This window comes from Diorhabda sublineata, chromosome 9 (assembly GCF_026230105.1).
Source record: "Diorhabda sublineata isolate icDioSubl1.1 chromosome 9, icDioSubl1.1, whole genome shotgun sequence".
NCBI lineage: Eukaryota > Metazoa > Arthropoda > Insecta > Coleoptera > Chrysomelidae > Diorhabda > Diorhabda sublineata.
Genome location: NC_079482.1, coordinates 18,997,991 through 19,024,606, shown reverse-complemented (window position 1 = coordinate 19,024,606; position 26,616 = coordinate 18,997,991). Strand labels below are relative to the sequence as shown.

General features: G+C 32.5%; 1 protein-coding gene across 4 annotated transcripts in view; it reads left to right on the top strand.

Annotated features, from left to right (window-relative positions):
- The window catches only part of LOC130448671 (band 3 anion transport protein), a 246,568-nt gene extending 220,562 nt beyond the window's left edge, over positions 1-26,006 (top strand). For all 4 annotated transcript variants that reach the window (XM_056786135.1, XM_056786137.1, XM_056786136.1 and 1 more), the window contains one exon: positions 4,407-26,006. In XM_056786135.1, the coding sequence (XP_056642113.1) occupies positions 4,407-4,478 (72 nt within the window). In that variant the 3' untranslated portion in view covers positions 4,479-26,006. The remainder of the gene's footprint in view (positions 1-4,406) is intronic.
- The last annotated feature ends 610 nt before the right edge of the window (positions 26,007-26,616 follow it).

Here is a 26,616-nt window from a genome sequence, read left to right as displayed (position 1 = left end):
AAAAGTTCTCGAAAAATCCGTACCTAATGTACCTGTGAAATATTTTCGAGAATTCTCTAAAAAAATATTTTACAAAAAGGACCATGATTTTATGCAATGAAATCTAGCTTTGTATTGGAATAAGAAGCCACAAAACAAGTTTAACTTGCCCCATGCTAAAACACGTCCAGTGGTAAAAAAATGTTCGCCGAAGGTAGGTAAATTACGTGTTTTCACTATGAAACAATAATTTTAAAAACAAATAAACTTTATTTACACAAAATACAATAAAATATTAACTGAACAAAAGTTAAAAATCTTATTTTGAAAATGATAATCAAAATCTCTAACCATAATGAAAATCTTAAATCAGATAAGAACCAAACTCAAAGTCTAAATCTAAAATATGAGTATATAATAATGGAATAAATGCTGATTTTACAATGATTACTTTATGAAAGATTAACAATTTCCAGGTCCGTAATTGGTATATCGATTTTACCCTTTTTATAAATTTATTTCAGACGTTGGTATTAGAAGCATGTTTCATGAATATAAAAATAAGATACATAAAAAGAACAAAAACTGCATCTGGCGTGAAGGAAAACACGTTTTTGATAAGATTTTTAATTTTTTCATTATTTATTATGTTGTATAAGAATACAGTTGATGAAAAAATGGTTTTTTCATTATTTATTATGTTGTATAAGAATACAGTTGATGAAAAAATGGTTTTTTCATTTAAAATTGGTTTAGAATGAGCAAAATTCTTAATCAAATCAATTTTTATGTTTGTTCTATCCATATAACTTGTTTTTTACCCGACTGCCAAGAAGGGTTATGTTTTTAACGCGTATCTGGTATGTATGTAATATTCTTTATTACCTTGTATCTCCAGACCGCTAAACGGATTTTCACATTTGAGGTATCGTTAGATTCGTTTCATTAGCCCAAGTGTTCTTAGATAGGAGACATTTAAATAAACCAAAATGGCGGATTTTGGACGCCATATTTTGAGGTAAAAAATTTTTTTTACTGCCAAGCATATCGAGTTGGGTATCAAAATGAAGGATTGTAAACACTGATTGTAAATATGTATATAACTTGCAGTTTTAATATTAAATAGAACGATAAAAAATTGCTAATTAAAATAATTCAGACCTGTGCGGATAGATGGCACCACTAGGTTTTTAAAACGCGGTATCGTTGTGACTTCTTGTTATCTAAGACTAATATATTTACTACGAGGACGGACCCACGTTGTTACTATAATTATAATTGTCTTGTGCGATTTAAATATCTTCATTATTGTGAGTTGCCCCAAAATATGAGGCAAGCTGGAGATACAACTTTTGTGGACATATGAAACAGTCTTGGCGTTGGAGAACTTACAATGCAGCAGTTATCTAACATAGAAAACCGCAGAGTACCGTTGATAGGGCCATTTGACGATGGAGAAGCTGTCAGAATTTTCCCAACAACTAGACTGGTTGATGCATATAACGCGACTATGACAGAATAGCTAGAAAAGCTCACAAAAGTATACGCCGTTAGTGCCGTAGACATCTCATTGGATCCTAAAACATATGGTCAAAAACTACGAGAGGAATACTTACCTGAAGATCCCAATAAAACAGGTGGTATACCAAACCAACTCAAATTAGGTGTAGGCTCTCGAGCAATGCTAAGATGGGACATCAATGTTAACCATGGGATGATTAACAGTGCTATGGATGTTATCCAACGAATAGATTGGCCAGCACTACGCAGAGAGCAGTTGGAGCCAAGAGAACTGCCAAATATAACAGGGAACCGACCCGGTATTGGAGCCCGGATAGAGCCTTGTGCTACAGAATTTGATGCTTTACGTGGTAAAGACAAGATCGAGCGAGGAATGCTTCCCTTAATTTTATACTGGGCAGTGACGGTGCATAAATTACAGGGCACATAAATTGAAACAGTACCAAACCAATGTACCTGCATATTGTACACTTAGAAATATCAGCACGGTAGTTTTTTCACTTTTTTGCAACATTATAAACAGAATTGCAGTCGGAGGCATGAAATTGAATGCTATGATAAATTATTATCTCTTTGTGCATGCCTCCGAATGTAATTCTGTTTATAATATTGCAAAAAAGTGAAAAAACTACCGTGCTGATAGTTCTAAGTGCACAATATGCAGGTACATTGGTTTGGTACTGTTTCAATTTATGTTTCTGGTTTTAAATACCTAATCATTATTTTTTAAAATACCTTATCATTGAATTTTCATCTTGTCTCAGTCTTTTCAGTTGATTTTTAATTGTAGTTATCCACGCAGGTGGGTTTTTTGATTTTTTTTAATTATTATTTTATTTATTTTTGTTACATAAACAAGATTTATTGTTCTTTCATAAGAAACCTTAATGAGCAAAAAATTCAAAAAATTATATAAAAATACAGAGAAAAGCCAATAAGTTATATTTTGAGGAAATGGATTTTTTAATTGTCAATTGCTCAAACTATCTTTCTGAAAATTACTGTTTACGGGGTCTGGATATTAAACAACGAGACTAGTTACGAAAAAGTGTTTTCACATTTCACACCTTTCCATTGATCGAAGCAGAGATGGAAGTCTTCTTTGGTGAGAGCCTTTAGGAGCTCTGCCGTTTTTTGCTTTAGCGCTTCCATCGACTCAAATCGGGTCCCTTTCAAAGCAGATATTTTTCTAACCTTTCAAGGCAATCTGAGCAGATCCGTTGACGTAAGAGCTTTTGGCCAGAAGTCAGATTTTTTGGCACCAACTTCTCACAGACTTTTGTCATGTGTAATTCCTCGTGTAAATTTTTTCTAAATGTTTCTTTATCGACGTTTACAGCCTCGGCAATCATTCGGATGCTCATTCGACGAACTGCACGCACAATTTGGTTGATTTTAGTCACTGTTTCCGGAGTTAAAACGGTCACAGGGCGACCTGGGCTCTGGTCATTTTCAGTGCTCTCTCGGCCCTCACTAAAGCGCTTATACCACTCAAAAACACACGCATGAGATAGAGAATTGTCCCCATAGGCCTCTTGCAACAATTTATAGCACTCAATCGGAGTTTTTTCCAATTTAACGATAAATTTGAGATTTATAGAAAAAAATACGTTCGTTTTAAGACACTAGTGCATAAATACTATAATAGTAAAAAAAACGTGTTTTGGGACGTGCATAGACAAGATATCTAGATACCCAACGCACTATTCGTTTTTTACCCCACCCGTCTAGGGCGTCCTCTAGGCGCTAGTCTCGTTATTTAATAACCAGAATTGCTTAATGGTAAAATCTTTCTCCTCGCAAGAGTTACGTGAATTTTTTTCATTATTAAACTATAATAAAAGAACAACATACTTAACTATAAAGATAATAAGCTCCTTTTTTGGATTAGACGATAGGAATCCTGTCTACCCACTATTTATAACTACTTTTAACAATTGATACCTTTTAAAAGTAATTGGATTGGTTAACTTCGACTTTTGGAAAGGATTTATGAATCGAACGAAACGACACTACATAAAAACCTAGAAACTAGAAAGTTATCGGTCAATGAAAATAACCTAACCCGACGTGACATCTAACCAGAAAATGCATTAATCCCTAAATATTATAATACAACTTTTTAACCTGTGAAATATCCACATTATTTTGATAAACATTCTAAATAATAAAAAAGGCGACTCTTATTGAAAATTTCTTCAAAATATTCAATTATACAAATCGTTCGACATACAACCACGCGATATGTAATTTCTGTCACTCTGTGATCTTTAGAGTTGTAATCATATATGTATAATTCTGGGAAAAAACGTTACGGTGTCGACAGTATTCATTTTCTCCCTCGTTCGAGACACTTTATCTATACTGCGCATGCTTTATGAGCGCAGAAGATGCGTAGAACTAACTGAAGCGCCTGGAGGAGAGAGAGAACGATACGCTGTTTGTTTCACTTAGACGGAACACCATCCACTTATAAAAACAGTCCATATAGAAGTATTACATATATCGTTGTAGTATTATGACATAAACTCTAAGATACCAACAGTAATTTCTGTTATTATTTCTGAGAATTGTACAAAATCGCGCGAGTAAAGCCTCGGGCAACATCCAGTAGTTTATATTTTTACGAAATTCCTCGTAAATGTTGTTTAATAAATAAATAAAAAAAAAATCTAGAGATATCTAGAATAGTCGTTTTTTTAATAAAACTCTTATTGTGAACTTTGGAGAATACTTTTATTTAAGGATTTTTTTTAATTATAATAAAAAAGTTATGTAAAAGAGTTTTTCAAATAATTTTGTCCCATAATTTTAGTGTCTTTGGTGTATTATTATTGTTTATAACCTTAAAATTTTCGTGTGAACCTCATATTCAATATTAATGAATTATTATTTATATTTTTCAGCTTGATGGTGACCAAGCTGACGTAGACGACGAAGAACCTGATTTTTATGCAGAAGCGCCGCTTCCTGGTTAAACGCAATATCTATATATCAAATAGCGAGGTCAAAAAACTAATGTTATAATCTTTATATATAATTATTATATTACATACTTACATACTTTTACTTCATAGTGAATCTAATGTCAAGGAATTATTATTACGACGCAATTTAAATTCCTAAAGATGTCCTGAGGTGTGAAAATAGAATATAGGGTTACAGTATGGTTCGAACACACTACGAAATTTTATCGTTTGAGCTACTTTTTTGAGCTATACATAAAATTGAAATGATAAAACAAAATATTATAGTTCCAAAGTTCATGTATAATATAACGACGTTATATTATTCAAAGGAATATATTGATATATGATAATTGGGAAGCACAATGTAAAAAGTTTCCATTTATAAGTGAAAACATTATTTTATCAGAAACAGTAAGAAAAACAAAATTTAATAAATAGGAGATATCAAGTTCTAAAGCAGATTAAACTGGTTTTATTTAATGTATTGTTACAATCTCAAATTACCGGAGAAACAATTCACTTAAATTCAATTTCTGCTTCAATTATATAAAACACAATAATCAATTTTTATCAAATCCTAGTAGTTAAAAATTTGAAGAAATTTTTATTTGAATAGCCATTGAATTATATTCCCAAATATGTACTTTTGGAAAATCCTTCTCTTGAATAAATTACGTGTTATACAACATTGTATGTATTAGAAAAACCCAAACTATATCTCCAACAAGGTACTAAGTATGTTCGTTCAGCTTAGGGTCTTCTTCTCCATTACACTTTTTGCAATAGTTGTTCATTTCCAATTCCTGGAGTTTTGTGCAATCAGTACCAATGGTTTCCTAAATTAAGTATATCCTGAATTTTCTATTCTTTTTTGTTTTCTTCTGATTGATCCTTGGTTAAATCGATCTGGATATCGTGCAATCACATCTGTTTCAACACCATATTCTGAGGTTGGTCTGTGATTCCTGTGTTAGTAACATTAATAATTTCATCGGTAGTGACGCTGTGACTGTCTCATCGGCATCCTCTCGTCTTATTTTTACAAATTTATCTGCTTTAGAGTTTCCTTCCACTTCTTAGTGACCGGGTGTACCCAGCAAGAAGCTTACTTGTCACCAATCCAAGAGAGAGCCAGGCAGCAGCTCATTACCACTCTTGATTCTATAGTATTTGATGCTTTTGAATTAAAATAAATTCACAACAATCATCAAAATTTACATTTATCGAATTGGTTTCAGAGCCTATTAGGTAGATACAGAGAAAAATTGATGTAAATAGAACTGCAAACGGCTCTCCACTCACTTTATTTCTTCAATTTTTTATTACTAAAAAACATTTACCTAAATCATCAAAATTTACATTTATTTAATTGGTTTCGGAGCCTATTAGATAGATACAGAGAAAAATTGATGTAAATAGAACTGCAAACGGCTCTCCATACACTTTATTTCTTCAATTTTTTATTACTGAAAAATATTTACCTAAATCATCAAAAATTACATTTCTTAAATTGGTTTCGGACCCTATTCGATAGATACAGAGAAAAATTGATGTAAATAGAACTGCAAACGGCTCTCCACTCACTTTATTTCTTCAATTTTTTATTACTGAAAAACATTTACCTAAATCATCAAAATTTACATTTATCTAATTAGTTTTAGAGCCTATTAGATAGATACAAAGAAAACTTGGTGTAAATAGAACTGCAAATGGCTCTTCATTCACTTTTTTGCTTCAAATTATTTTAATATTGAATCTTTTTGTGTACAAAATCCAAAATTATTTATTTTTCTAAGAAAAACATGATGAATTATTTTTTTAAACTGTATATCCATAGTAAATAATCCACAAGATTAACAATAAATTCTATTTTTCTGCATAATGCATAGTATTGTATTAGATGAAGTGACTATTGATAAATTTCAATGCAAATTATATATAGTAGGAGCAAATATTTCAATAGTATTATAGAGAAACGGCAGGGAAGTCCAAGTGGAGATTTTGCGGATTTACTCGAACGTGGTAAATTAAAATTATATCAGAATAGTAAAAAAAAATTGCTAAGTCAGTCAGTAGGTTGTTGAGACTGTTGATTTACATTGAACTAATGCAAAAATAACTAAAATCTACAAAAGCAACAAATGATGGGTTTATTGTGTGAAGTTTCCACTTCAAGTCTCCACTTTTTCTCTATCTCTGACCTTCACACAATGAAGATTCTATTGACAGAAGAGGTTACGTTTTATTTGGTTCAAATTTATTTTCTGAAGAAATTTCTAAACAATATTCCATACTTGATATAACAAAAACATGATAAAAGAATTTATTGGGAATTTTTCTCGTAATTTTGAAATTTAATATACTCTCAATAATCGTTTGTAAGATGATAATCAGAAGTATCCCAGTATTTGATTTTAAAAAAAATTACCCACGATGCAGCGACAATTACGAATCATCAGTCTTTTGAATATGAGTTTTTGAAGGCTTGTTCAACATCTCCCCTCACAATTGTCTATTGTGAAATATCAGATTAGTTCCAACAACTGCCGGAAATAGTTCAGGATCATCCGAAGTAAACGCTTATCCAATTTGGGAGTCCCAAAAATCATTTATTTCGGATTATCTTGACTCGCCAAGTTTTGAAGTTGACATTTTTTCGTATTTAAATCTTACATACCTTGTTTACGTCCGATTTTTTAGTTATTTTAGGTATTAATTTCATTTGTGTCTATTTTTTTATTTTGTTTGCTTCAAAATAGAAAAATAATGAACCGTCCCATTATAAATTCTGAACGGTTCATGATTTTAATTCGGATTAATTCAAGATTTGTTGTTGGAACCTATTATTGAACTATTTAATCTCCCTCTAATCTAAACTTTATAATATATGGCCATGTGGCTAAAGTAAATCTTAAATTATCTTATTGGGCTCCCCTACAATCAAAAAAAGTAGGTTTTATATTTTTTTGGAAGTATAAGAAAGATATTGTTAGTGGGTCCTCAATATTAAATTGTAGCCGTTAGTTTTACCGTTTGGAACGGTAGTTCTTCAATCTAAAAATTTTAATTTAAAAACCAAATTCAGAATTGTCCACGTGCCTATATTATTACTATATCTCCTACTTAATAAAAAGAAAAAATCATGGTGAAAAAATGGACTGTATGTAAAGTTCAAAAATATAAAATATCAGTTACAAAAAAAGATAGTTGCAAATCATTTACCATTAACTTTGAGAGGTTTTGATATACATGCCATTTGCAGAGGTTGGTTTGCTAATTGGAGTAGGAACGGAAATTTTTTGGCCTCTCATAAATGGTTGTAAGGTAGAAAATAAACAAAAGGATTTGTCTTACGATAAATGAATGAATTCACAGAAAGTGGAGCAACTCAATTGACTATCCAACTATTTTGAAATGAATATCTATTTATCAAAAACAATATGTCTAAAAAATTATTAATCTAAACGACAACGATTAAAACTAATTGAATTCTAATTAATAATCTTGTATTTTGGTTACCTAATAGGAAACTATTACTTCTTTCACTTATAATTGGAAGAAATATATTTATTCCTCAAAAAGAATTCATGAAATTGGAAAAAATTACGAAACAAGAATTTAAATGTAAGTAAACCGTTGGTGTTTCACTGGACTCCTCTTGCACCTCTCGTGTACCCTACTTATTAAAATAAACGATAAAAGGTTTATCAAATTTGTCACAAACACCTCAACTTCAACAGTTATTGGGTATTTTTGTCATAATGGCTTCAAGATAAGGAAAAACAAAGTCCACAAATTAATAATAAATTTTTTCTACTACCGTTCGTGAAGTAAGTACTTTAGACATAATTTCGAACGCGTAAAACTTTACGCACTTGTGCGTAAAAACATTTATTATTAAGCGTAGCGTAGTAGCTAGAAAACGAACCTCATGGGATTTCCCAGGATCAAGTCGCGCTCATTCCAGTGCTGTATTTACAAGGAGGCCGGACGGGTCATAGTCCAGAGCGGCAAATTTTGGGGGGGGGCAAAATTGATAAATAAGGTAAAAGTTTTTTTACTTCCGTTTGACCGACCTTTTAAATTGTCTAATTAAAACAAAAACCCACGATGTAGAGGACTGTTCAGTCAGTCAAGAATGTGCTTGTGTAGAGTAAACTTTTTTTTTGCCCAGAGGTGGTGTGGAAGCTAAAGCTTTTCTCACAACGGGCGGGTGAAAATGCTGTGAGTTTGTGTGGAGCTTCACCCACTAAACCACCCTCCTCAATCCTTGGGAGTGTCGTACGCCGGGAGGACAACAAATTGTCATTGCATCAGCGTACAACGCTTAATCCTTTGGATTTTTGAGCTGTTTCTTAGCTTCACTCCTCTCCACCAGTCCGTCAAGGCGGCACGAGAAGAGAGGAAGTTACTGAGCCACTCCACCAACTTCAAGGTCTTACAGCTGGATTGTACAATGATAAGATAGATGCGATTCGGGGTGATGACTACGGGCAAAGCAGGAAGTTGCTTCTAACTTTGCCAACCTTGAAAGCATCGCACCTCCGCCTGCTCACAAGTCCCCCCCTTCATTTCATGGTATTGGGCAAGGCGGCAAATCAGGTCTGGCTCGTAGGTGGCATTTAAGCATACCGAAGAGAAGACTTGACAAATTTCATAACTGCACAAAGTGTACCTTTGATATTTGTATCGTTAATTACCGAAATTCGTCTGTTGTTTTGTTAATTTGTTCTAATCTTGATCAAATCTTTAAAATCTCAATAAATACATAATATATTTTATAAAGAATCAATAAAAACGTTATAGTTTCTTCTAATAAAAAATTAAACTCGCGCGTAATGAAAATTACCATTAAACTCCTGTATTTTGGTTTTGCCAGTAGATAAAATGTTAAATGCAATTCATGTGTAAAGGCCTTTTCTCGACTTTTTTTTATTATCGCATGAGCCGCAGGCGCATGATCTCAGCCGCCTGCGGTTCAGTATAATTAGACTCATTTCTCTAAGCTGTTTAGCTGTAATTCTTCCACATTAACGGATTATTTTTTCCCTTAATTTGAAGTTTTATAGTTTCCAAAGCCATGTCTACATATTAAAATAATAGTTATTAAAAACAAGAGAATGAAATGACTGGATAATAGTATGAACACCTGAGAAAATGACAATAATAAAAATAATGAGAAATTATATTAACATACAAAGAAACAAAATAGAAAACGAACTATCTTCTTCTTCCAGTGCCTGCTTCACTCTAATGAAAGTTGGCAATCATCCTTTGGAATATTCCTCACGATCTTCAGTCATGCCTATTAGATTTACGGCATCAAGTACATGGAACCAATCTCGAAGGTTTTTCAACCACGAAAATCTTTTTCTACCAAGGCCGCGCCTAGCTTCTATCTTCCCTTCCATGATCAGCTGTAACAAGGCATATTTTTGATTTCTAAAAATGTGGCCAAAGTAGGAAGCTTTCCTTTTTACAATGGTTAATAGTTTCGCTCTCTGTTCATTCGTCTTAGCACCTCGTCGTTGGTCACCCGATCCGTCTATGGTATTTTAAGGATCCGTCTAAAGAGCCACATTTCAAAAGCTTCCACCTTACGCATTCTGGATACCTTCAAAGTCCAGCTCTTAACATCATAAAGTATGGTAGCATTGTGTTATTCTCCAGCGTGCTCTTAGGTTAAGGTCAAGACTTGTGAGAAGCGGCTTGCTATCTCTATTCTTGTCTTAATTTCCTCATCTGGGTCCCGCTCGTCATTAAGCCAGCTTCCCAAATACTTAAAACAATGTACTCTCTTTATGGGTTGATTATTAATTGTCAGCGACACTTTATTAATACTAGTTTTCGATATTACCATGAATTTCGTTTTTCTATAGTTCATTTTGAGTCCGTAATTTTCGCTGATAGTATTTACTCTGTTTAATAGCTGTTGAATATCTTGAATGGTGTGGGCTAGTATTACACTGTCATCTGCAAACCTAATATTGTTTAATATTTTCCCATTAATTTTAATTCCAATTTATCTGGGCCACTTGATTCCAATACATTTATTTAATTACAGTGATGTATCTACTATCGAGTCCCAGTTTACTTTATAAGTTAATCAGGATATAATGCCTCACATTGTCAAAAGCCCTTTCGTAATGTATGAAGAAAGCTATTACGGTTGTCTGTTGACCTTGACTAGATTAAGACTTGTACTGCAAAAAGTGCCTCACGTGTCCCGTGACGAGCTATAACAAATATTAAAGAAAAAGAATTGAGTCAGTATTTCTAAAATTTATTAAAAGAAGAGAGTCATCATGAAGATGATATAAATGAAAATGGCACTTTAAATGTCTATAAAATAAAAAAAGCATGATGCTCGTTGGTTATGGTTTTATTTTGGAGCTAAAGATAAAGATTATCTCATTGACTAGGACGGTACTGACAAAGACATATTTCCCTCTGAAAGTATTGGGTTGCTAATTTTTTTTGGTGGTTTCACGTTTGTGTATGTGTGGGATCCTGCAGATAATTCCGCTTTAAATTTTTATAAATATGTCTCGCTGAAACCAAAGCAATGGAAGGTTGGATACAATTGCAGCTGCATTATATCTGATCGTCGGTTATTTGGCTGATGGATTGGTTCACCAGGTCACAAGGAAACCGTAGAAAATCTATAACATTACAAGTGGAGGGTTTGGGATATGAATTTCACCTTGTGATAGGGGAATCTTCAAAAAAGACAAATTAGTTATCGGGTAGGTCGTGGCCAGTAACCTAAGAGGGGGTGGAGAAGTTTCCTCTTGAGTTTGGAAGATAGGCGCCATAGTAATCCAGGGAGTTTTAGATTTTGTCGCGATGTTGCTCTAATTAATGGTACGAATTACATATCAGGATTATGGATCGTTTAGACACCTCCGAATGGAAAGTAATATTAGCAGAACCGATTTTGCTCGGGTAGGCGCGGGACTTGTATTGTCTGTAATTAGAATTGACTGCTCTCAACAAAAGATCCTTTTTAGAAGGTGTTGGAGTAGGGTTCAGTAGATGTTTACTCTATATTCGATTATGGACCGGGTGTATGAAGCAGGATAGAGTGGTGGACTCGTCTGAAATGTGATTGATTAATACAGAGTAGAATTTAGGTCGGTCGTCCAATTAAAAGTGTACATCGTACTTCTAAATCAAAGACTACTTTGTAGTGGTCGAGGTATTCTTCCCAAAATATCAGGGGGAAGTCTTTGCACAATTCTATGACGATATCATGAGGATTTGGGATCGAACGTTGAGTGAGCAATTGTTGAGTGAAAGTAACATATAATTGAACCGTTTCACAAGTTTTTTATACCTAAATCTATTACTTTAACCGAGACTCTATGTAATTTTAGCTACTTACTATCTCATTTAAATATCGATTGTGTTTAATTCTAATAAGTAGGGTATTTAAAAATTGGAGTGGAATCCAGTGGAACAGTTAAGTTTATTATAAGTATCACTACATTCTATTGAATTTTACACTGGTAGGTTAATCATTAGTTGGTTGATGGTGCCACAACCCACATTCTCAGATAACAAATAATATCTTAACCTTCTCCTGTAGGGAATCATCAATTTTCATTGGGATTCATGCGCGTTTTTACATTAAGCGTTTCCAGAAATTCATTGATCACTCTGCTAGTATGAAGATGTGTGTGTAAGATCATCTTTAATTGCCCCTCTTCAAGTCTAATTATTAGTAGTAATGCGAAATAAACACATATAATACTAGTTAAAATTGGTTGATTTGGAAAAATTATAATACCTCTTTAAAACATTATAGTTTCTCCGTTACAAATTGGAGCTCGAAAAACCTAAATTTGTTATAAATCTAATCTATTTTGGTTTCATCTATTAATTTTCACTGATTCAATTTTGATGTAGTGAAGGTACTAATTCAATCAGTTATTTATATTTTGCTAGGGCAATTCTTATCGTCCTCGTATAACTTTATAATACAAAGAGTTTTTCGAATGGATTCTTTTGGAACTTACCTGTAACTTCCAGCTTTATGGTTCTTTTGAAAGTTTCTTAAGGCAATTTTGTTGTTTCACAAGATAATATTATTGAAATCGAAATAAGAAATAGAAGTAGTTTAAAATGTACATCGTATTTGTTCCTTTTAAACAGAAATTCTTCAACTGGCAAAAACTACCTTATAGAAGCATCTTTTAAAGCTATTAGATGGGTTAATGGGTTTACGGCCGGTTTTCATTGAATTAAATCGCGCGTTTCATTATTGAGATTTAGACTAATTACTTTTTTTAATTGAACTTCAAGGTAAAGTGCTACATTAAGTTCAAACTCATTCGAAGGCGAAAAATATATCGACAGATAAAAACCTACAAACTGTATCTGATGCTTGGCTTCGGATTCGTAACATTATAGCTCGATGACCAGGTCCGTTCACGATCAGACAATATTCAATAATAATTCTTTGAGAAGGTAGTTTCAGGAAGAAAGCTTTGGAAGACATCTTTTAGTAGATGACACCGGATATCGCATTCAGAGACACCTCATGATAAAATTGGAAAAAGTGAATACAAACGGGGAAAATTTATACAAAAATTCTATTATGGAACGTCGTAGAAATAAAATTGGAAACACATATTGGAAAATGACAGAGAATTGTCAACCTCCTTTCAACGTCTTGAAAGTTCTACTTCAGAGACGGTTACAAATCGATTATAGGATCAACAACTAATTTAAAGGGCCTTTTAATTTAAAGGAACTTTTAGTTAAGGCGCTAGTTAGGGTGAGTTTATGAAACCGGCCGTTAGTATAAAGTATTAACAAAATAATAATTTTAAAGGATATTTACTTACATTCAGCTTAAAGTTTAATATTTAGTATTAGAGGAAGGCACATAGAAAAAAATATACGAAGAAACGTGGAGGGCCTAGTCACTAATAGTGACCAAAACTCAAGGTAATTTTTGTAGTGAACAAATAGTAGTTTTTTCTAAATGTAGAAAATGTTGTATCGGCGTATCACACACTTCATCCGATAACATGGGCTTGAATTACAATGACTAAAAGACAAGTAGATACAGACACCTGCTATCTTGAGTTTTCTATAGGAAACTAACAATTATTTAAAGCAAATCTCTTTTTAACTGATAATATGGTATTTTGCAAATGCAGTAGTAAGTGAACTTAACTCAGTGAAGTTGGTACAACTACATGTATTTTTCATAAAAAATTATATATTCATTGAATTTCAATATAATTTTTTTAACAGGGAAGTAAAATCTGGTGAATTTGAGAAAATATAAATTTGAAGAAATCAATTAAGGCCCAAGTTTATGAGTGTTTAAACGTCAATTTAAGCTACAGATATTGACTTTTTCTTGTTTTATGGATGGTTTCACATGAAGTGGAGGATCCGAATCTAACTTTTTCAAATTGTTCACATTTTTTCAATATTAGAAAGAGTTTTGGTAAAATGATTTTATGATTTACATTTTATATTTGATGAACTCCAAGATGATGATCAAGAAATTATCGACATTGTCGACTCGTCGAAAAAACCAAAAGTTATTCGTCATAGAGCAAATATTTAAATTCTCTCACTTCTTTTTCAAATTTGTTGTGCTTCTATCGAAAACAATTATTTGTATTTTTTCCACAAGATTAACTAAAAGTACTACTCCATTATCAGATAAATTGAAATGGCAAATTGTTCTTTATTCATTTTTGTTTATAAAACTCTCTCAAACAATTCCAATTTAGAGTAAATATCTGAAAAATTTTGGTTATATTTGTAACAACTGTTAAAAAAATGTATTTAATTAGTTTGAACTAAAGCTCAGACCATAGTTTGAAGTTTATATTAGTTTCATGGTCAAAAATGAATTGTATTGGCTCTTCGCGGAGATGATGAAAGCGATACTTGGAACGTATTTCTTGGACTAAATGTTTCATTTGAATTAGATATAATCTCATAACATGGTTACCTGAACTGTTAAATATATTTTAATTGCGAATTTTTCTCAAAGACGATAAAAGTGTGGTCAGTAAAGTTAAGTTAAGAATGATCTAGGTGAGATACAAAGTAGTCTTGGGTCGCAATTGTTCCAACAATTCATCATTTTAGCAACAAAGCTGACTACAAAAATTCCACAAGTTAAATTTTTTTGTAAACATTGCCAAACACCCAAAATTTTCACCAAGAGCCAATAAAGGACAAATAAAGTATGTCATGTAATTGATCTAAATTGTTCTTGGTAGTCCCTTTTGTTCTGAGATCTAGTCTCAAAGTATGTCATGTAATTGATCTAAATTGTTCTTGGTAGTCCCTTTTGTTCTGAGATCTAGTCTCTTACATCGTGAGACGTCTCGGTAAATTATATCCCAAGTATCCTGATATTATTATTACTTTTGTTATTTGGGCTTTTAATTCCTTCTTCAGATTCTTAGTGCCTGGCTTTGTCCCTATATATGTAAACAACTTGTTCTACATTCTGATAGTTCATCCTTCTGAATATTCATCTTATTCATTACTAAATTTTGAGATTGTTAGTTTCCTAGAAAATTCCCTACTATTGGTAAAAAAACAAAATAATCGAATGACATCGACGAGCATCGATTATAATTTTATACTATATTACATAACAAGAGTTGTAAGTAACCCATGACGCACAAAGTGAAAAATTTTATGTACGAAGCCGCGCGTAATGGGCTTACAGCTCGTGTAACGAACTATACTTTTTCTACGCCCATTTATAGCATACTACTTGAGAAAACGCTAATGCTGAAAGTTTTTGTTTTTTAATTGACTAAATTTGTGTGAATAGACCAAATAAAGTCGTACTTAAATAAAAATTTAATTAAACCAAGACTTTACATTATTTGTGAAATATATGTTCTTCTGATGAAGTGTCTTGCATTACGATTGAAAAAATGATCTGTTGATTAAAATATCTGTATGAAATTAAGAGATAAGCCTGTGCAATGTACTGTGATTGATCTGAATAGTAAGCGTAAGAAAACTGATTTCAACGTAGTCCCAACAAAATGTAGTTTCAATGTAGGAAAAAAATCAAAATAAAAAACAAAGTACAACAAAAAATGTAATAGAATAGTTCGTAGAATAAAACTGATTGAAAAAATATTGACTAGGAAGTTTGAAAATATTGGAGACGGGCAATTTCTTATTTAAAATTATATCAACAACGCAGGTTTTTTTATATTTTTTTAGTACTAATACTGAAAATTCTCAATTGTGGTTTGGAAAAAAAACTTCGGAAGGGAGACTGTTCTGACTATGAGTATAGAAAAGTCTATGACTGTTAATCACATGACGAATCTGAACTAGGTTTGTTGTGAATATTATCATCGGTATCAGCAAAAAAGATGGATGTAGCTATCAGGGGCGTAGCTAACGCCGTATCAGCCATATCAATGATATGGCCCCCCCGGGCTACTGAGGCCCCTAACGTGTGTAAAAAAAATAGTAAAATGTTATCCTAATGTCACTTAAGCTCGTGTTTCCCGGGAAAGAACATATAAAAAACTGTCATACGTCTCTAGAGAGTTTTTAGAGAAATTGCAAAAAGTCAAAATAGCAATCTCTTTTTTTCCCGGGTTAAGCACTGCGAGTCCAAGTGTGTTATTCTTGTAAATACTTTTAACGCGCTAAGCCTCTTCAATGTTAAATGCCGTACACAAACTATAGATTTTTCTTAGTGATTGCCATATTTTTTTCTTTACTATTTGAAATCATTAATCCTGTTTCTAAAGCTCTACAGCATGAAAATAATGATTTACAGAAAGCTAGTAGCTCATTAAGTAATCTTTTGAATAGACTGAGCGAAATAAGAAATCAAAATTCATTCAATTGTTTGGCTAAATGAGTCCAGAGATTTAGCAAAAGAGCGGAACGTAACAACTGTTTTTAAAAATAAAAGACGAAAAAAAACGAAGCGTTTTTCTGATGAGTTATCACAAGATGAGAGAATTTCAGACCCGGAATTATATTTTAATGTCAATATATACTATTGCTGTTTAGATATATTAATTTCTCAAACTAAACAAAGATTTGAGAGCCTTTATGACCTGAGTAATATGTTCGAAGTATTACAACCTATCTTCTTCAAACGAAGTGATAAAAAATGCTTCCGGAAAACTGTCGGCTGAAACTGTAAAGATATTTCAGTTAACCTGTATGAACAAATAATTGCTCTGAAAAAAAGCTAAAAATCTAAAATTCATTCCATTAAGGAACTTATGGAATTATTGCTGATAAAATTCAATCACCTTGCATAAAGTTTTCTAGAGGTAGTAACAGCACGCTTTCTATTCTTGACACTTACAGTTACGACAGCAGAAAGAAGTTTTTCAAAATTAAAACTGAAATTACCTAAGGACTTCGATGGGGCTGGAACGGCTATCAGACTTGTTAGAAAAACTGAAATCGTCTTCAACTATAGATGATTTATAAATCAATTTGCCGTAAAAATGCAAGAAAAGTGTACATTTAATTTGAATTGTTTGGCTAGCTCAATTTCTAGGAGGAAGCGATAACGTATAATCAATAAATACTCATTTTAACTAATTTTGATACAGAGCCACTCCAAAGCACGCTAAACCACTGAGAGCTATGAAAGACTTTATCTTGGTGACATTGACAAGAGCAATGATCATATTTTCCATTCGGTGATAGTATAGAATAGGTATTTTCCTATGTCATTGGATATTTATTCATTTTTCTAAATTCAGTTGATTCAGTGTCGTATGTCGTTTCTTCTTCTTCTTCTTCTTCTTCTTCTTCTTCTTCTTCTTACGTTAGGACTAGGTCCTGTATTTTCATCAAGGGTTCGCCATGGCGTAGTTGAGATGCTGAGGACCAGCTTTCATACCACCTTATAGGTAGTCGTCCAGGAGGTCGAGTTGTGTCTGGTTTCTTTTCCTTTGCAATTTTTGCTAACCGTTCATTCGGCATTCTGTCAACATGGTCTCTCTATTCTCTTTTGCGGCTCCTTGCCCATCTTACTACATCCTGAATATCGCACATGTCCCTTATTTCTTCATTTTTCTTCCGATCGAGTAACGTATGTCCTGTTATTGATCTCAGAGTTCGCATTTCTGTTGTTCTTAGGAGCCGTTTAGTGGTTGTGTTCTCCACTCTAGTTTCTATTTCTTACGCAAGTTTTATATATTCTAATTTTACATTTTGTGCTCATGTATTTATTTCGCCAAATTAAATCTCTAAGGTATCCTGATATTAATGCTGCTTTCGTTGTTTGTGCTTTTACTTCTTTCTTTAGATTTCTATCGCTTGTTATGTTTGTCCCTAGATATTTGAAGGACATCACTTCTTCTACACTCTGATCGTAAATCGCTAGTTTACATCTTCTCGGTTCTTTAGATATTGTCAGAGATTTTGTTTTTTTTTGTGGATATACGTTATATCTCAAAAAACACGATTTTTCAGGAGAGTTAATTCTAAAGTTTAAAAGTAGAATAAAATGAATTCAAAGTAATTTTTCAGACTCCAATTGATTTTTTTACTATGCATCACCTCTTTTCAGATAATAGCCGATAATTTTTCTGTGTTTGAAGAAAAATTTGTACAAAATTTTTAAATTTTAAAAGACTGCTTTTTATTTATGACGTTATTTTCCCAACTTTTTGATGAGGTGCTTGGAGTATGTCAAACTATGTCGATATTGTCAGTGAAATAATAAAATTTGAAAATTTTACATTGAAGTATCTTGAGCTAAGCCATTCTTGCAGAAAAATCAATTCCAAATAGGCAGTTCATTCCTTATATTTTAAATAATTACTTTTATTTCACCTTCCAATGGAATGCTAGTAAAACAAAAGAATGAATTTGGGAAAGGCAACAGAATTTCTGTCAATTAAAACACAAATAAAAGATTTATTGTTTTATTTTCTCATACAAATTATCACAGAATATAATTATGGTAGAAAAAAAAAAACAAATTAAACAGAATAAGAAAATATTATGTACGTACAAAATATAACCATTCAAAAGTTATAATAGGTAAAAGTATTTGAATATAACATTTAAAAATAATTTTAAAGATTCTCAAAAATGTTTTATAAACATTTGGTATAAATTTTTTTTCAATCGGGTCGCATCAGGTCATTCCTTTTTTTGTATTATATTTTGGGTTTTTCGTCGAAGGCATTATCTTTGCTGATCAAGGTTTTCATGAAGTCAGGTTCTGCATAAGAATGTTTATAAAAAAACAGAATTTGGCGAATCTTGTTGAACTCTCATTACTTTAATGTCTAAGAATTTGACTGGCTGATCTTGCTTATTTTAGACTAATCGAAAAGGACCTATATCAGAGATTAAACATTTCAAGTCATAGAAGTCTTCATACAAAAGTTCATGAACATGAAAAAAATGTTGTGAAATCTCATATTATAGTCTATGTTCCTTAAAATTTTCTTTCCTCCACTTTCTTAAAGCTAAAGCTAACATTTTTTTTCCTCGAGACGTCATCATAATGATCAAACTTAAAATGAGAAACGTCAATTACTAATTAAAGACAATCCATAAAGTAGCAAGCTACATTCAGTAACGACGTAAAACAGTAGGTTTTTTACTTCTACTTTTTTCAATATAAGCGGCTGACTTTTTATTGAAAGAGTGTCACAAAACAAATTGATCAAAAGCCATTTTGTATAAGGGAAAAAGCATTATTGGCAATAGCGTCATAAGTCAAAATAAGACAATACATTTCACAAACTGACTGTGCAAGAACGCCATAAATCAGATATAAAACAGAATAATAAGTTTTTCATTTCCCATACAATACTGTCCTAAATCCAATTAGTACATTTTTTATACAAAAATAAGACTGGAAATTGCACTTACCTTTTGTGCAATACTGTGTTCTGAAGAAATAATCCATTTTTGCACTGATATTTCTTCTTAAACCACTCAAGACCAACTTGCTCGTGACGCTCTTGAAATAAACACTGAGGAATATTTTATAATGCAGAAACAACACTACTGGTCTCTAGAGGCCAAGTATTGAGTTAAGAATATGACGATTTTGCAAGGACATTCTACTCTTTCAGTACAATCAGAAAATAATCATAGCTCCAAATTGCCGATTTTTGAGATATAACGTTGTTGAAAGGAGTGAGCGATATATTCTGAACTTTATAAGTAAATAAGACACCCCACCCCTTTATCTAAGTTGCTTTTCTGCCTTTTGGTTCACCATCTATTATCTTCCCTTAATAAAATTGTGCATAAGAGCTTCCTATGGGATTGTATTCATCATGTTTCTTGAGCTCAGTCCTGTTAATATGTCTTCAATCTTTTGAGTTGAGTCACTTTTTGCTTATCATTTTTTTCAAACTTGAGAAGCTATTTATTATGGTGTCACATTTTACTAGAGAATGAGGTAATGTCGTGTAATTTATGATATCAGAAGAAAGTCTGACAGATTTAGATAGTCCTATTCTTTGTAGAAGAGTCCTTGGTCGTAAGTCAACTAGAGTTTTAGCCAATCTCAAGGCAATTTCACAAAAATTTGTCATTTTTTCCCTCATTCGAATATTTTATCAACAAATTTGGTTGAACGTTATTTATATCATATTTTCACAAACTATTATTGCGTGGTTTGATTGGTATTTTCAAAATTAACACCATTTTCATCTTGACAATAACCGAAGCGATTTTGGAACTCTCGTACAACATTTTTAATGACATCAGAGGTTATTTTGTTAATTTCTTCCGGTGTCGTAACTTTTAAATCAGCAATATTACATGCCATATCAATAATTGAGAAAGAAAGAAATACCAGTTGAGAAAGCCTCATTCAACTTGAATAATATTTTTCAAAACTGCGTCACAAGGTGGAACACTTTTTATGTGGTGGAGTTTTTAAAAATTGGGGATTCATACTATGGCGTACTCAAAGAGTGGAAATTCGTTCAAAAAAAGCACACGAAAAACCAATTTCATGATTTTACTCATTCTAGTATTAACAATCAGCAACAAATCTGATATGAACAGTCTTTCCCCTACCGAAGAAGCCGGCGAAATGTTTGATATTTCACTTGGTTTTAATTCGAGTTTTTTCTCTTTCAAAAAATGTCATTTCAGTTGTAAATTGATTGTTTAATTATTATTAAGTGTAAATATTTGAAACAGTTTCGGAAAATGCCCATCTCTACACACGTATTTATTTTTTTAATTAAATATATGAAGTTTATGAAAAACATAATGTAATACTCCTATATGGACAGTTTCTATAAGTGGAAGCTGTTCCGACTAACGAAGACAGAATGACAACAATTTCTCTATCCTCCGAGGTTCCAGCTCGGTTCTGCGCAATCTCAAGCATGCGCAGTATAGATAAAGTATCTCGAACGAGAGAGAAAATGAATATTGTCGGAACGGTAACGTAGGGACGTTTTTTTACTATACCAACTGTCCATATAGGAGTATTACATTTATGATAAAAAGTTGAATACAATACTCTGCGTAAGTGTGACATCGAAGTTAGTTTAGGCCAATGTTTTGGTTCTAAACAAATCAATTTTGATGAGTTGTACCAGATTGGGATTGATATGTTATCTAATAAACAGGTTTTCGATAAGCGAATGAATAACAACTATACTATATTACCAAAATAAATTCATATACAAGGTCGTCGCCAAGGGGGGCAGGAAGCAATTGCCCTCCCCTAGAGATCAAATGTAGCTAGCCCCAAAGCGACCAGAGTCCTAAGGCCGCACGAGCAATTGGTTCCCTTAGCAATAAATTCCGCATCCCATGAAAAATTAACGTTTAATGTATATTGTAGAAAGTAGTGAAATATTCAGAATAACATTCAGATTTTGACATCCGTTTTTGAAATCGCCGTCATTTTCATCACGACTATATCAGATTTGCGAAAACGCAATGCCATTAAGCATTGTGGACGTGGTCAAAGCCTCCGAAAACGTTAAAAGGATTTTACTTTTGATTAAAAACCACCATGAAAATCTGGAAAAAGTAACAGACGAAATTATAAAGGAAGCTGTTGTTGTAGAAAATCGGGAAAACAACGTCATAGAAGAGATCATCCAACAGAAAGCCCTTCAGAATACTGGAAGAGGTCTTTGGTAATACTATGCTTGAAGTACGTTTTGCTGAAGAAAACACGCCATCATTCGCATTATCTAAGTTACACCTGGCGCAGATAAAAATGATTTCAACTGAAAATCTGAAACAAACTTGTGAATCTATTGCCCAGTTTTATGATTTACCGAACATAAAGAATGAAATCGAACTTTGTCAGCAATTGTAACTCGAAAGGCTTAATCTAACAAATCTACAGTTGGTGATATCCTGAAATAAACAAATTTTTTCTTTTCCGAAACGGAAAAAGCATTAAAAATTTTGATCGCTTTACCATGCGCGACCTGTACAGTAGAGCCATCGTTTAGCAGCCTCAGAAGACTAAAAACATGGCTAAGAAGCACTATGGCAGAAGTTCTCCTCAATGGTCTAGCTATGATGACTGTACATAGAGCTATAATAAATAGAAACCTAAATAATTTTAATGACAAAGTGGTTGAAAGTTTTGTAAAACATCCCCGCATGTTATGTTTTAATTGAATATTATTTTTGTTAAAATAAATAATTATTACAATTGATTTAGTTATTGTCGAGGTCTTGTGAAGTTTTATACATTCATATTGGTATTAGAACCGTTTTTATTACAATCGTCATCGAGGCAAAGGCTTCCAAAGTGTAAGCTGGCGACGCCCTTGTTCATATACATTTATAATCAGCGGAAAACATCAAATTTCAATGGTAAAAATATTTAGACTGATTCAATGTACCTATATTTAGTAGTTATAAGCCTGAACGGTTTATTAGAGACTGTAATAACTTCAAAATAATGTAAAATTGCCTCATTATTCAATAGAAGAGTTTGATTTGTTTGGAATCCGGACATTTACAAATAACATGTCGTTACTACTAATGCGAAGTATTCTTAAAAAATAAATCCATTATGAGAGTCTATATAATTTGAAAACTTATCTACACTGCCCTTCCACAAACAATTTATCTTAAAATGTTCCTGACAGCACTTAAGTTGGGCAAAATTATAGGATCTTCAAGTTCTAGAAATAATTGTCATAAGAGTAACTAATACTAAAGTTGGTGACACAAAAATAAAATACCGTAAAATTTGTATTGAATAACACATGAAGAAAAACGATTTGAGGAATGTGAAATTGAAAAATAAATTAGCATATTAATTATTAAACAAAATTCTAGTGACGATGGTTAGCTTTGAATTTACCAAATTAAGTGGTACTGTTAGAAAACGATGAATAAATCTCTGATATTCAAACAAACTATGTTCACTGGGTTCACAATGTCTGGGTCTTGCAAGATGAATTAGATTAATCTAAATTCATTGAGGTAATCGGTAATTACTTGCTTTGTATGTGTAGTATTGGATTGTCTTCTTCTTCTTCTTACGTTAGGACTAGGTCCTGTATTTTCAACAAGGGTTTACCAGGAGTAGTTGGGATGCTGAGGACCAGCTTTCATACCACCTTATAGGTGGTCGTCCAGGAGGTCGAGTTGTGCCTGGTTTCTTTTCCTTTGCAATTTTTGCTAACCGTTCATTTGGCATTCTGTCAACATGGTCTCTCTATTCTCTTCTGCGGCTCCTTGCCCATCTTACTACATCCTGAATATCGCACGTGTCCCTTATTTCTTCATTTTTCTTCCGATCGAGTAACGTATGTCCTGTTATTAATCTCAGAGTTCGCATTTCTGTTGTTCTTAGGAGCCGTTTAGTGCCTAGTTTCTATTGCATATGTCATGACCGGCCTTACGCAAGTTTTATATATTCTAAGTTTACATTTTGTGCTCATGTATTTATTTCGCCAAATTAAAGGTATCCTGATATTAATGCTGCCTTCGTTGTTTGTGCTTTTACTTCTTTCTTTAGATTTCTATCGCTTGTTATGTTTGTCCCTAGATATTTGAAGGACATCACTTGTTCTACACTCTGATCGTAGATCGCTAGTTTACATCTTCTCGGTTCTTTAGATATTGTCAGAGATTTTGTTTTTTTTTGTGGATATTTGCATGTTGTACTTGTTCGCTATTTGTTGGAATTTATATAGGACTTCTGTAGGTTATCTTCGTCTTCCGAGATGATTACTGCGTCATCAGCATAACATATTATTTTTATCTCTTTGTCTCCCATTCGGTATCCTCTCCCGGCTTGCTTTACTTCGTTGGATTGGATTGGATTTATTGGATTGTCAATCAATAATATCAATCCATCTGCTACGAAACGTGTAATGGATAGTTTTCTAGGGAATTTTTAAGTACCCTTAATATGAGCTGCTTATACCAGTTGCGTAACAATAGGGTGGCAAGACGGGCAAAATGGCACGGGCCTCCTACTTAAACCAGCCCGTGAGCACAGGAGAGAGTAAAATTTATTAGTTTTATTACCAATTATTTTAAGTTACCTACGTGCATTCACAAGTTAAAAAACAATATCGAAATCTCAATAAATCAGATTTAGAACCATCCAGTAAGGGAGTAGGTAATAAAATCCTTATTACGTTTAAACGCAGTGAGAGTACTTTGAGAATTTCTTTATTCTTTACAATTTCGTTCTCAATACCTTAGGGTAAGATGGAGAAATGGCGGTAACTTGAGCATTGATCCATTTTTTTAATTTATTTTAGAGACTTACGGCATATGTGATCATTTGTTTACAGAGCCTATATAGTGGACTAAAGGTATAGAACAATACAAGGTGTCCAGAAAGGGTATCGGGTATTTGTAACTTCAAGTAAACAAAAAATATTTATAAGCAATAAAAACTTTGTTTGTTTTTTAATACCATATGAATTGGAGAATTATTTGGACAAGATGATGTTATCCAAATGATGACCGTTACGTTCTTGGCACTCTTCTAAACGGGAACGAAGATTGGCGATAACACGATAACAATTGGGTTAGGTTCTTTGGATTATTTTGATAAACCGTACTTTTAAGGCATCCCCATACAAAATAGTCAAGCGGGCTAAGGTCGGGGCTTCTGGGAGTTCAGTTGATGTTACTCCTTCGCGAAATGACTTTATTATGGAATAATTCATTCACACCTTCCATCGAGTCATTCGAGGTATGGCAAGTGGCCCCATCTTGCTGGAACCACGTTCTTGAGTTGTAACCTGCAAACTCCTGCAACTCTGGGACCAAAAAATTTCGCAACATATTATAGTAAAGGTCACTATTCACATTGATTGCTCGGCCACGTTGATCTTGAAATAAAGCTATTTTACGGAAAAGGAATGTAAAAAATTACAACCTCATTATGTTACTGGTTTTCTATTGCCAAATTTTATAAACCATTGACGCGGCCTCTAAAAATCACTTCAATATAAAGCCATCGATCTTCCAAATGCCTAAAAATGCTTGCAATTCTACATGGAAAGCCTTGAAAAGTATCAAAATGAATTTGAATTCCTAAAATTCGTCAGTGGAAAGTGAAACGTCTATTTGATGAAATTTGCGAGGATGAACGCCTCCAAGATCCTGAAAGCTTGTTTGGAGTGAACATATTTAACGTTAGACATCATTAACCAACTGAGATTGCCTTAGAATTAATGAAATTGTTTCCAATTTCAGTATCCGATTTATTGGAAAAAGCTTTAGTATTTGTTGATTTATATAAAAAAGACATATCTATATCGTTTTTAAAGGAAATTCTCATTTTTCGATCTGCCTTTAGAAGCGAAATAAAAACGACATCTTATGTAGCTGATTTATTAATCATAAAGAATCATTTTATTTCTTCAAGCTTTCCTAAACATCTATTATTTTTAACCACTCATGTGACTACTTATGTAACTTATTTAAGAAATTCCTTGGGACAAAATAGGTTAAGCAACTTAGCTATTGTATCCATTTAACATTCTATAGCCAGAAATTTGAGTGATGATGATTAACACCTTTGCTGAACAGAAAGCACCATCCGATTAATTTGCCACGGACCTCGAATTACGCCACTGGTCTGTACCATAACACAATGACCATAGAATAAAAGCTTTACCATCGATCATTAAGATCGCGGTCTGATGGATACAAGAGGATATATATAGTTATTATGATAATGTTTGATTAATGCAATCATTTGTCCATAGTTTACAACAACTAGCCATCAGTATTTACAAGTTAAGAACATCTTCAGTACTCAAAAAGGGCAATAATCAGGAAAAAGTGTTTATAAATGTCTTAAGACGTCAGGATTTTGTGGGACAGTGTAGATAAAACATAATTTTGAAATATGCAAATGAAAAAAAAATATTAAAAACATTACTAAAAATCAGAAAACAACAGAACATTCATTTAGTTATTATATCAATGTAACTATTGCGGGTTTTCAAAATTTATTTTTGAAATATCATAGATGCGCATATACGACTCTCTCATACTAATGCATGGTTTCTGTATAAGAAGATTTGATCCCATTTATCTTGTAAATAAAATAATTTTTGATAATATGTTTGTGTGATTTTTTATACCTTATATACCTAATACCTTAAACCTGATTCATTAAAATATATATATAAACTATCGTTTCTCATTCTGAGTAATCTGATAAGATAATTATTTTTTAGTGATTAGAAAAATAAATTGAGTGCTGCTCTAAAAAAACTACACTCTTATCCCATTAGTCAAATAAGAAACTTACATCTTTTGAAATTTCGAAATTAACCTTCCATTAAGCGCGCGAGTATTTCTAACGTATTTGGTATATGTATCTAGCAGATACATATATCAAATAAATTTTTTTTGTTATTATTATTTTTAATATATTTATACAGCAAATGTTTTATGAATACTTCTTTCCCCACTTTTAATTTAACATTTTTGCAAGTAAAAAAAATAATTATTTTAAATGTAAAATGTGTAAAATTTTAATTAGGTTATCGCCAGAACTAGGTTTAAAGTTACATTATTAATTCAAAATATTTTACAAACTTATAAAATTAATGGGAGTAATCACCCTCTTCAATTTCTTTATTATAACATTTATCACAAATCATATTTGTATGCAGTTTTATACATAAATGAATTCCACATTTTTTACAACAATATGCAG